Consider the following 12,620-nt stretch of genomic DNA (forward strand, 5'->3'; position numbering starts at 1 on the left):
GTGTGTGTGTGTGTGTGTGTGTGTGTGTGTGTGTGTGTGTGTGTGTGAGAGTGTGTACCCTGTATTGATTGGGGAAAGAGCCCTATCTACAGAGGATTGAGTGACTAGTTGTGATAATATCCCTCCCTCAGTGACACTCGCCTGGTTTCCCCCAGTTCTGTCGCACGTCTCCAGCTTGTGGTTTACTTAGAGCTTTTCGAGTTTGAAGTGACCGTTTCTTTTTAAAACCGCTGTCTGCAGAGATATTTCGGGGTTTTTTTTTGTGCATGGTTTTTCCTTGTGTGTAAAATCTCTTCCCGCCTTATAGACGACACCCGATTTTCAGGAGACTAGGCCTCGTAATTATGTGCTGTCGGCCAGTGCATCTGCGGTAAGCCATTGGCAGATTCCACATCGCCCATTCTCTCTCTCTCTCTCTCTCTCTGCGCCTCTCTCCTGTCCTGTCTGACATGGTATGCTATTAGGATTGGTGACCCTTTCTACCAGACCTGCAAACTTTTCAAGCTGCACACCCATTATAGTTTCCGACTGCAGTTCCCCATATTCCTAAACGCAGTCATCGAATTGCAGAGAATGAAGCCATTTGGCCCAATGTGCGAGCACTGGGTCTACTCCCTAGAGCCAACCTCCTGCCTTTTACCCCCATATTCCTGCACACCCTTAACGATCCAAAACGCACAAAATATCCAATACCCTCTTGAGATAAAAGGGAAAGTTACCATCATCTTACCAGACTGTAGGGCTGCTCTCTCATTAGAGAGAGACAACTGGTGGTGGTTTAACCTGAGGGTCAGCACGCCTCAGGCGAGGGGAGAGGTTGAGAAGGAGAGTCCTTCATGGTAACTTCAGCCTGTGCAGGTATTGAACCCACGTTGTTAGTGTCACTCTGCATCACAAACCAGCCATTCAGCCAACTGAGCTAACCCATCCTCTAACATCATCTTGAATGCTTCAATTCAAAAACCTGCCCCCCACTACCTTTCCAGGCAGTACATTCCAGACCCTAACCACATGCTGAGTGAAACAGGTTTCTCTAGCATCACCTTTTTGGAGACATTTCTTAAAATCTTCAGTGATCCAGCTTAGCTCTGAATCATTTTAGTCCCTTGGCATTTCTGATTAATTGGGTTACGATATCACCCCTCCACCCACCCCAATCCCCCTCCGGCACACCCTCACTCCGTTTTTCTCACCTGGAGTCCTTTCCCTGGAATATCCAGAAAACTATTTGTCAGTGACTCCTGGGCACTGCTGGAGGGTTGGCAAGTGAAGACCCCTTGCTCATTCCAGACGCACCCTGAGCAAGGCCAAGCAGATCTGGCCCCCACGAGCCTGCTCCCCACCCTCCGTCCCACTCCCAGTGTGGCACTGTTTCCATTTGGATGTTCCTTGGCTTGGCCGTGAGAGGACTCCCTTCCTTCTCCCTTTGTCCAAATCCTCTTTAATTCTCTGCCCGAGGAGAGATCCAACCTCGGGTAAGGGCAGAAGGGCGATCTCCAATCCACGCCATCCAGAATGAGGATCAGACCCCAACAACTTTGGTTGGTATCAATCTGATTCCCCTACTGTCCATCCAGCTGGCTTTACCAGCACCCCCAAAGTCTCTCCCTTATTATTGAGTCTCCAATATAACCCCTGCTTGAAAGTACTCTCCTCCTTCTCATTTGTTTTTGTACCTGCTATGACTCTGCAATTGCACAATCAGATGATACGGTTCAAAGGGCCATTGATGCAGGAAGCCATTCCAAAACCATTATGTAATCTCCAGTGTCAGTGCTTTATGCCTGACCTTGAGGAGCTGACTGAGGCTCTCCTGCTATTTTGTTCTATCAATAACTCCAGAACCCATACTGTTACATACAGCCCATCCAATCAGAACCCCCTCTTGAGTTGTGTGCACTTCCCTCACACTGAAAGTACCTGGGATGTGCTCCATATAAACATCAACCTGCTGTTGGTGTCCAATAACTGAGAGTCTGATCCTGATAAAAAGCATCTCCAATCCAATACCATATTAATTACATACCCTCTTCCTCCCTGGAGTGTTTGAAATGGTATATATCCCCAAGTGGTCTTTATCCAGCAGATGTGCAAAAGGAAGTGGTGGTCTTGTAATTTGGTCTTGGTTACAGCACATCTGCGATGGGTAGGTTGTTGGTGACTCTGCTTCCCCAGCTTTCAATTCCTGCCTGTCATTTTTCTGCTGGGTGGCAGGAATCAATAGCAGAACCTGGATTCTGAGAGGGTATGTAATTTAACAGCATTAATTGCCTTTTCCACCAGCATTCACCATCTTCCCCTCCACCCCCCATCTCCCCAATCTCAACTGACCCGCTATTAACACAAAACCATAGATGCTGATTCTGTTTAGAGTTGGATTTGTCTGGAATCTATGTTGTGTTTTATTGTTGGGAGGGGTTTATGTTCCTGTGTGAACACAGCGAGGGCCTTTCAAGGTCTCTGTATGCATGCGCTGTGAAAAATTCTGAGGCTTACCCGCCCCCACTTGCCTTTCTGGTAATGCGCATTTTCATAGCTCCATTAACCCCCAAGGTGCTTTGCAGGCTTGTGATCAGACACTCGGACAATGAGCCTGAGGATACGGTATGTAGGGGAGGGTTGACTTAGACAGAGGAGGTTGGTTTTAAGAAGGGTTTTCTGGGACGTGTTTGAGGAGGATGGTGAAGTAACAGGGGAGTCTTGCAGTGTTTTTGAGCAGAGACAGGTAAAGGCATTGCTATGAGCTGACCCCAGGGATCGGTTGACCTCCAGGGATACCTGAGTGGCTTTGACCCCATGGATGTTCTTCCCATGAGGTCTGCACATTGGGGGTCAGTCCTGAGCTGTAGGCGTTGCTATCTGTGACTAGACAGCCCCTACTCTAAGCCTTTCCATCTCTCGGTCTGACCATGGGGTCTCCAACCAAACTCCTTCGTTTACAGAGAGGTGTTGCAGTTTTCCAGCTGTTTCATACCATTGTTCCACCGTCTCTTCTCAGAGTCTCAATAGCATGTCTTATGTTTTATTATTAGTTCACAAGAGGGTCATTGACTGAGCCAATATTTGTCACCCATCCCTAACTGTCTTCACCTTGAGCAGTTTACTTGGCCATTTCCGAGGGAAGTTAAGAAACAGCCGTATCGCTGTGGGTTTGGAGTCGCATGTAGGCCAGACTGGGTAAGGACAGCAGATTCCCCTTCCCTTAAAGGGCATTGGTGAATTAGGTGGGCATTTATGGTTGCTATTAGGCTAGAGTTTGTCCCAGGGTCACTGTTTAAGGATATGGAGTAGGGCATTTAGAGCTGAGATGAAGAGACATTTCTTCACCCAGAGAGTGGTGACCCTGTGGAATTATAGAAAGTAGTTGAAGCCAAAACATTGAATGTTTTCAAGAAGATACAGTTCTTAGAGCTAACGGCATGAAAGGATACAGGGAGAAAACAGGAACAGGAGACTGAGTTGGATGGTCAGCCATGATCGTATTGAATGGCAGAGCAGGCTCGAAGGGCCAAATGGCCTACTCCTGTTTTCCTATATCTGTGTTGCAGATTTTTATTGAATTCCGATTTCACCATCTGCCGTAGTGGGATTTGAACCCAGGTCCTCAGAACGTTAGTGTGGGACTCTGGATTACTAGTCTGGTGACATCAGCATGACACCAGCCCCTGTCTCCATGGTGACTGCTAAAATTACAGTTGCATCATCGTATACATCACATGATTAATTTTTGTGTTCTCATTATAGTACAGGAATGGCCATCAACGATGGGCCGAAGGGAGTAGAGGCTGGGCAAAAGGCCAGTATTGGAGGAGAGTTGTGGGCCTGGAGGAGGTCACGAAGGGAGGGATGGAGGCCATGGAGGAATTTGAACATGAGGATGAGAATGTTAAATCTGAGGTGTTGAAATGTAAGAGATCTACAGGTGGAGGCGGTTGGGTTATAATAGCTTCGTCTTCTTGACATTGGGTCTTCACAAATCAATCCATCTGAGAACTGTCTGAGTTTTGATGTCACGTGGGTATTATGGGGAAATCTTAACTTCCAAATTATCTCTCTTCCTCTGTCTCTCTCTGTCTGTCTCTCTCTCTGTCTCACTCTGTCTCTCTCTCTGTCTCACTCTGTCTGTCTCTCTCTCTACCTCTATCTCTCTCTCTGTCCCTCTCTCTCTGTCTGTCTCTCTCTCTGTCTCTCTGTGTCTGTCTCTCTCTCACACACACACTCTCTCTGCCTCTCACTCTGTCTCAATCTGACAAAGAGGGGTTACTGTATTACATACACCGTACTGAGTATAGAGAGGACTTTCCTGTGATTGAGAGTATGTTGTCTGATTACAATTCTGTAAAGCATCTTGGAATATTTTACTACATGTTAAAGGAAGCCATGTAAATGCAGTCTGTACTTGTTGTAGGTTACACCTCCTATCCCAGTTGTTCACAGACATGTTCCACATGACTGTGCGGTCCTGTTGGTTTAACGTTTGGTTCTGCACAGTCAGGATGAAGTAATGGTGTAAAATCGCAAAGCTATATCTACTTTATCACCCGCTCTGTTTTGTTTCCTTACGTAATTCTCCAGAGACAAATTCAACTTGAATTCTTACTAAACCAGTAACTAACACAGCCTCATCGCACCCTGAAGAAAAGAAAACGTATTATACGATTCTTCACAGTACTTTCCAGCCCTTTCTGGCTCGAATGTGAAATCCCATTCCTGGGATTATTTTAACTCCTCACTTTCACCAATAGTACCGTGTTCCTAGTTTGCTTCCTGTGCCTTTTATTTCTCCTGTAAGACCCAAAAGCCTGAGGCCTTGGGACGGGGCCTAACTCTGGGCCTAGCTAGGACAGAGGCCTCTCTGTGAAAGATCTCCTCAACGTTACTGGTCCACAGCAGGTATTTCTGTTATACACCTGCACATACATCTCTCTCTCATTGATCTGACAAATGTCACTGATTCTTTAATTTCCAAAGCTTGAGAGATCTGCATGTTTCACCCTTAGCCGTCAAGCCTCTGAGTTTAGCTTCAAATCTGCTTTAATTGTTTTATATTTCTGTGGATGGCCTGGTAGCTATGCCAGAGAGTCAGGAATTTTTCACAGGATGTTGGACATTGAACTGATTGGAGCTGTTTGTGTGGCAGTAAAATCAATACTGCTCCATGTGCAGTTAGCATCTGAATGCCCGACCTGTTCCTGGGATGGGAGAGCTCCCAGGGTGGGGCTGGTGGGAATGGGAGCGATGTGAGGGTGTGAAAGGGTTAGTGCTGAGGATTGTATCAAGCACCACCCACTAGGGCCTCAGGGTTGGGAGGGTAAACATTTAGGGTCTCAAAGGTCGAGTAACTGGTTGAGTAACTGAGACTTCCTCATGGTTACAAAGACTATCAGGCAATAGACTACACTGTGGTTAGGACAACAGTCTCGTGGTCACTCGATTAACGAGCAAGACCTGGGACAACGGTCTACGTCAGGACCCAATAACCGGGGCTTTAGAGGGTCACAGGCTCAGGTCAGGGGTCAGGGTCATGATGCTCGGGTCAGGGGTCAGGGCCACAGTACTGGGTCAGGGGTCAGAGTCACGGTGCTCAGGTCAGGGTTCAGGGACACAGTACTGGGCCAGGGGTCAGGGTCATGGTGCTCAGGTCAGGGCTCAGGGTCACAGTACTAAGTCAGGGGTCAGGGTCATGGTGCTCAGGTCAGGGTTCAGGGTCACAGTACTGGGTCAGGGTTCAGGGCCACAGTACTGGGTCAGGGGTCAGGTTCACGGTGCCCAGGTCAGGGCTCAGGGTCACAGTACTGGGTCAGGGATCAGGGTCACTGTACTGGGTCAGGGTCACGGTGCTCAGGTCATGGTCACAGCCTCCGGGTCAGGGGTTGGCACCACCTTGGTGGGTCAGGGGTCGGATCCACATGTCATGGGCAGAGCCCATAGGTTTGGGGCAGTGGTGGGGGTGATGGGTGCAGGGCTGGGGTCCATGAGCAGGGAGTAGCACTGGGATCCCTGATTTTTCTACCTGCCTCTGCTACCAGATAGTCTCCCTGTACCAGATTTGATCATGCAGACTTTGTTGAGCCTGACCAGGAAAGAGGATGGTGGCAACGAATCTACCAGAGAGCGACATGGTGAGCAGCATTGAGGACCCATTCTCCATCAGGCTCCACTGGCCAGCTCTCTGAGGGTTGGGCCCAGTCTGGGAGAGTGTGGTTGGGCCTGATCCAGGTGTAAAGTGGAACTGGGCTGAAGTTTCCCAGCAAACAGCCATTTTCAGCTTGATTTATTTTCCCTTCACATCTGGATGATCTCATTAACTTAGAAGCTTCTCTGTCTGAACTGGGGGCAAGCAGAAAAAGTGTGGTGAGGCTAAAATGTCAGCTCACTGATTTAATCCTCACTGCACAGCAGGAAATTGTTGTTACAGGAATAGTGGGAGGTCTGTGGTGGGTTGAGTTATAGAGTAATAGAGTCATACATCACGCAAACAGACCCTTCGGTCCAACTTATCCATGCTGACCATGTTTCCCAAACCAAACTAGTCCCATTTGCCTGCTTTTGGCCCATATCCCTCTAAACCTTTCCTATCCACGTACCTGTCCAAATGTCTTTTAAATGTTCTAACTGTACCTGCATCTACTACTACTTCTGGCAGTTCGTTCCACATATGCACCACCCTCTGTGTGAAAACATTGCCCCTCGATTCCCCATAAATCTTTCTCCTCTCACCTTAAAAATGTGCCCGCTAGTGAGGTTGTTGACTTGCTCGCCAAGCTGGTTTGTTCTCGTTCAGACGTTTTGTCACCATGCGAGGTGACATCATCAGCGGAGCCTCCGATGAAGCGATGTTATTCTAATCTGCTTGGAATTTATACTGTCTGGTCCGTTACGGTGAGTACCGTCATTTCCGGTTTTGATCTCTATGGGTTTATACATGGGGTCCAATTCTATATGTTTGTTGATTGAAGTATGGGTGGAGAACCATGCCTCTAGGAATTCCCGTGCGTGTCTATGTTGGGCTTGGGCTACTATGGTTACCTTGTCCCAGTTAAACCGATGGCCTTCATTGTCTGAATGTACCGATATTCAGGAGAGTTTGTCATGCCATTTTGCTGCTAGTTGATGTTCGTGTATTCTGATGGCTAGTTCCCTTCCTGTCTGTCCGATGTAATGTTTGTAGCAATCATTGCATGGTATGTTGTAAACCACATTGGTTCTGCATGCTGTGGGAACGGGGTCTTTAATCCTTGTAAGTGTTTGTTGTAGAGTGGCTGTGGGCTTGTGGGCCACCATGGTTCCTAGTGGTCTTAGGAGTCTTGTCAGTTCCGATATGCTCTTGATGTGGGGCAGTGTGGTCAGTGTGTTAGGGCATACTGTGTCCTCCTGTTGTTGACAGACAGGAAGGAAACTAGCCATCAGCTAGCAACAAAACAGCACGACGAACTCGCCTTAATATCGGTACACTCAGACAATGAAGGCCATCGGTTTAACTGGGACAAGGTAACCATAGTAACCCAAACCAAACATAGACACGCACGGGAATTCCTAGAGGCATGGTTCTCCACCCATACTTCAATCAACAAACATATAGAATTGGACCCCATATACAAACCCATACAGAACAAAACTGGAAATGACAGAACTCACCGTAACGGACCGGACAGTATAAATTCCAAGCAGAGTAGAATAACATCGCTTCATTGGAGGCTCCACTGATGATCTCACCTAGCATGGTGACAAAACGTTTGAACGAGAACAAGCCAGCTCGGCGAGCAAGTCAACAACCTCACCCACAACCCGAGCTACAAATCTTTGCCAAAACTGTGCCCTCTAGTTTTGAGATCCCCCACCCTGGGTAAAAGACCTTATCTATGCCCCTCATGATTTTATAAACCTCTATAAAGTCACACCTCAACCTCCTACACTCCAGTGACTGAAGTCCCAGCTAATCAGCCTCTCCCTATAACTCAAATCCTCCAGCCCCCACAACGCCCTTGTAAATTTTTTCTGTACCCTCCCAAATTTAACAACATCCTTCCCGTAGCAGGATGACCAGAACTGTATTCCAAAAGTGGCCTTACTAATGTCCTGTACAACCTCAACATGACAACTCCTATACTTGATGGTTTAAGCAGTGGAGGCAAGAGTGCTAAAAGTCTTCTCAACCATCCTGTCTACCTGTGACACAACTTTCAAAGAATTATGCACCTGAACCCCCTAGGTCTCTCTGTTCTACAACTCAACCCAAGGCCCTACCATTAACTGTATAAGTCCTGCCTTTGTTCATCTTACCATAATGCAATATCTCGCATTATCCAAATTAAACTTCACCTGCAACTCCTCAGCCCGTTGGCCCAATTGATGAAGATCCCTTTGTAATCTTGGATAACCTTCTTCACTGTCCACTATACCACCAGTTTTGGTGTCATCCACAAACTTACTAACCATGCCTCCTAAATTCTCATCCAAATCATTTATATGAATGATAAACAACAGCGGACCCAGCACCGATCCCTCTGAAACACCGATGGTCACAGGCCTCCAGTCTGAAAAACGACCAAATTGTTGCTCAGTTGATTTAAAAAGGTCAAGGAGGCATTCCATTGTTGTAGGATAGGAAAAGAAAAATGTACATTTAAATAGCGCCTTTCACCACTATTCCAAAATCCTTTTACAGCCAGCAAAGAACTCCGAAATGTAGCCACTGTTTGAATGTAGGAAACAGCAGTCAGTTTGTGTGCAGGAGGCTCCCACAAACAGCAAAGCAATAACTGATCAGAGAAATTTTTGGGTGTGCACCAGGTGATCAGCCACTGCTTACGAGAGAGGAGTGGGTTTACAAACGGGGGGACTATCCTCCTGTCCCATTGGTAACAACCATCTCACGGTGCTGACCATAGAAACAGGAGTTTACATGAACTCCTCATAGTGTTGGGAAATGGTTGGCTCTTCATGTTTCCATCAGCCCGTGTGTGAAAAGAACAGTTAAGAGGTTGAAGCAAGTGATTTTTTTTTTATTTTTAAGTTAATTTTTGTTTAAACCTTTGATTTGATTTAAATCAGCCATTAGTCTATAGATGGGCTTTGTGCTCTAGTGTCAGGACGAGTTACATTCTCTAATAATTTGTCTCTCACTGAATCATTGCCAGATTCTACTTTTCACTTCTCTTTCTATAAAGTTACCTATTTCCACGTCCTTTGATCTTTCAAAGCAGAGCTATACCTACTGTATTAATGACCCCGAAACCCCTCGAGCTCTTGCTGTTACACTACAGCAGTTCACGAAGGCAGTTCATCACCATCTTCTCAAGGGCAACTAGGGACGGGGTAATAAATGATGGGCCCAGCCAGTCACATCCTAGAAGTGATTAAAAACAAAATTATTCAAACTAAGCAAGTTTTACAAAGCGTCAGTCACAGTAAGAATGAGAAGTGATCTAACTGAGGTCTATAAAACGCTAAAGAAGATTGACAAAGCAGACGTAGGGCAGATGGTTCCCTCGTGTGGGGCAGTCTAGAATGAGAAGTCATTGTTTTAGGATAAGGGGTGGCAGATATAAAGCAGAGATGGGGAGGAATTACTTCTCTCAAAGGGTCATTGCAATGACTGCACAAAGGCTGGTTTCCTGTCACCGATTCACCCTTTATTTACACATGCACAGTGCATGGGCTCAGAGTCAGGGGACACGCTGAATCTCCTGTTTACATCTGGCCCAGGTTAATAACCCCAATCAAGGATCTCGTAGTCAATAAGATCCACCTGGTTCCAATCACTATAATCCTGAATGTGTCAAATTCACTCCCCCAGATTGTGTGGATGCTGGGACATGGGGTAAATTTAGGGAGGAGATAGACAGATTTTTCCTTAATAATCGGTTGAAGGCTTATGGAGAGCAGCAGAGCGGAGGCAGAGATGAGATCAGCCATGATTATACTAAATGGGGGAGCAGGCTGGAGAGACTGAATGGCTAACATAGGCCTTTTTTTTCTCTTTATTCATTCACGGGATGAGGGCGTCGTTGGCTAGGCAGCATTTATCGCCCATCCCTAATTGCCCAGAATTAAGAGTCAACCACATTGCTGTGGGTCTGGAGTCACATGTAGGCCAGACTAGGTAGGGATGGCGGCTTCCTTCCCTAAAGGGCATTAGTGAACCAGATGGGTTACCAGTCCTTGTTTTAACCTGGATTCAAACCTGTTTGAAATTCATGTCCCAGTCGATGTGGTGGTTCTGCCAGTCCAGGCCTGCAGGTCAGGGGCTGGGGGCGTGCTGGTGGTTGTGAATGGGTGGCTCTGCCTTTACTGTGCCAGTTCCCATCTGCGTTGTTCCAGACTGGAGCAGATGGACTGTGTCTGGGACCAAGGGGAGCCATGCGGACTCTAATTAGGAATAGCCAAAGATTCCACTTTGTACTGTCTTACGGAACACGAGGCCATTCAGCCCATCATTCATGCATCAGCTCCCTGAGCAAGCTTTCCAGTTTGTTCCACCACCCCCCCCTCTGTTAGAAAGTCTGTAGGATTTCTCAGCGTCTCCCTTCAAGTCTGTTTGGACATGGTTATCATGACGACATTTCAGACTGAGCTAATAAAACAAAAAGGTCTGATGAACATGTAAGTGTTATTAAAAGAAAAAAAATTATTCTTCCTCTTGGCCAAGGAGGATTAAAACATTCAGTTCCCAGAGATGCTGAACCAGAAGGCTGTGTAGAACAACATCAGAAGATTGGAGAATTAACACCAGCTAAAATTACACCCAAGCGAGACATTAGGCTGGTAGTTTAATGTGTTAAATAATGGTGGGCTGGTCCAGCAGATAGGCTGGTAGTTTAAGGTGTTAAATAATGGTGGGCTGGTCCAGCAGATAGGCTGGTAGTTTAAGGTGTTAAATAATGGTGGGCTGGTCCAGCAGATTGCCTGTCTGTGGAAACAGCCTCTGACTACCATCCAGCAATCACAATGGAGATAGTAGGAACTGCAGATGCTGGAGAATCCAAGACAACAAGGTGCAGGGCTGGATGAACACAGCAGGCCAAGCAGCATCATAGGAGCAGAGAGGCTGACGTTTCGGGCCTAGACCCTTCATCAGAAAAGGGGGAGGGGAAGGGGGTTTTGAAATAAATAGGGAGAGAGTGGGAGGCGGATAGAAGAGGGATAGAGGAGAGGATAGGTGGAGAGGAAACAAACAGGTCGAAGAGGCGGGGATGGGGCCAGGAAAGGTGAGTGTAGGTAGGGAGTTAGGAAGGGGATAGGTCAGTCCAGGGAGGACGGACAGGTCAAGGGGGCGGGATGAGGTTGGTCGGTAGGAGATGGAGGTGCGGCTTGAGGTGGGAGGAGGGGATAGGTGGGAGGAAGAACAGGTTAGGGAGGCAGGGACGAGCTGGACTGGTTTTGGGATGCGGTGGGGGGAGGGGAGATTTTGAAACTTGTGAAATCCACATTGATACCATTGGGCTGCAGGGTTCCCAAGCGGAATATGAGTTGCTGTTCACAATGGAATTGTCTCTGTGATTCTAACATGCTGTTAGTTAGAGCTCTATTTCATCAAACAATTCACACATTGACCTTCAAAATAAAAATCCACACTTCCCTTGTGACCAACACACCCTGCGTTCAGTATTAACTTGATGCCTAATCCTGTCACTAAAACAGAGGAACAGAAGCAGGCCATTCGGCCCATTAAGTCTACCCTGCCTTTCAATGAGATCATGGCTAATCTGATCATCCTCCTCTCCATTTTCCTGCCTTCTTCCCATAACCCTTCATTCCCTTGCCAATTAAAAATCTGTCTGTCTCAGCCTTGAATATACCTAATGACCCAGCCTTGATAGCCCTCTGCGGTAGAGAATTCCACAGATTCACTCCACTCAGAGAAGAAATTCCTGCTCATCTCTGACTCAAACCCCTTATTCTGAGATGATGCCGCCTGGTCCTAGACTCTCCCACAAGGGGAAACAACCTCTCTCTATTGACCCTGCCCAGTCCTCTAAGAATCTTGTACATTTCAATAAGGTCCCCTCTCATTCTACTCCAATAAGTACAGGCCCAACCTACTCACCCTCTCCTCATGCGACAGTCCTTCCCTGTCCAAGATGAGCCAGGGTGAACCTTCTCTGGACTGCCAGTCTTCCCCTGTAATCTCTGTCTAAACCCTTACCCCGTGAGGCAAATTTGTTTTGCTTTGTTGTTTTTTTAAACCATCCTTCCTGCTGTGCAGTGCTGCCTGTTTGATCTAAGCTCTGATGTGTAAGTGAGGTGGATTGGCCATGGGAAATGCAGGGTTACAGGGATAGGGTGGGTCTGGGCGGGATGCTCTTTGGAGGGTTGGTGTCACCTTGATGGGCCGAATGGCCTGCCTTCACACTTCTATGACCCAGTGGGTTTATTATTAGGGTTGACTGGTGCATGTGGGGAGCGGGGAGGTGCTAGTAGGGAAGCTGTATTTACTTTTCACTTCACCTGGGGTTAAATGTTAGGCTCCAATAGCCAACATCAGATCCTTGGTAAGGATGACCCTGTTTCCCCCAGTATGAAATAACAAGGTGTAGAGCTGGATGAACACAGCAGGCCAAGCAGCATCAGAGGAGCAGGAAGGCTGACGTTTCGGGCCTAGACTCTTTTTCAGAAAA

At 47.2% G+C, this 12,620-nt stretch overlaps 1 protein-coding gene across 1 annotated transcript in view; it reads left to right on the plus strand.

The window, feature by feature from the left end:
* Window positions 1-12,620, plus strand: part of sh3glb2b (SH3-domain GRB2-like endophilin B2b) — an 87,265-nt gene that overhangs the window by 52,311 nt on the left and 22,334 nt on the right. The window contains exon 6 of the mRNA XM_048613406.1: window positions 308-370. Coding sequence (XP_048469363.1) covers window positions 308-370 — 63 coding nt within the window. The remainder of the gene's footprint in view (window positions 1-307; window positions 371-12,620) is intronic.

This window comes from Rhincodon typus, chromosome 28, assembly GCF_021869965.1.
Source record: "Rhincodon typus isolate 14 chromosome 28, sRhiTyp1.1, whole genome shotgun sequence".
Lineage (NCBI taxonomy): Eukaryota > Metazoa > Chordata > Chondrichthyes > Orectolobiformes > Rhincodontidae > Rhincodon > Rhincodon typus.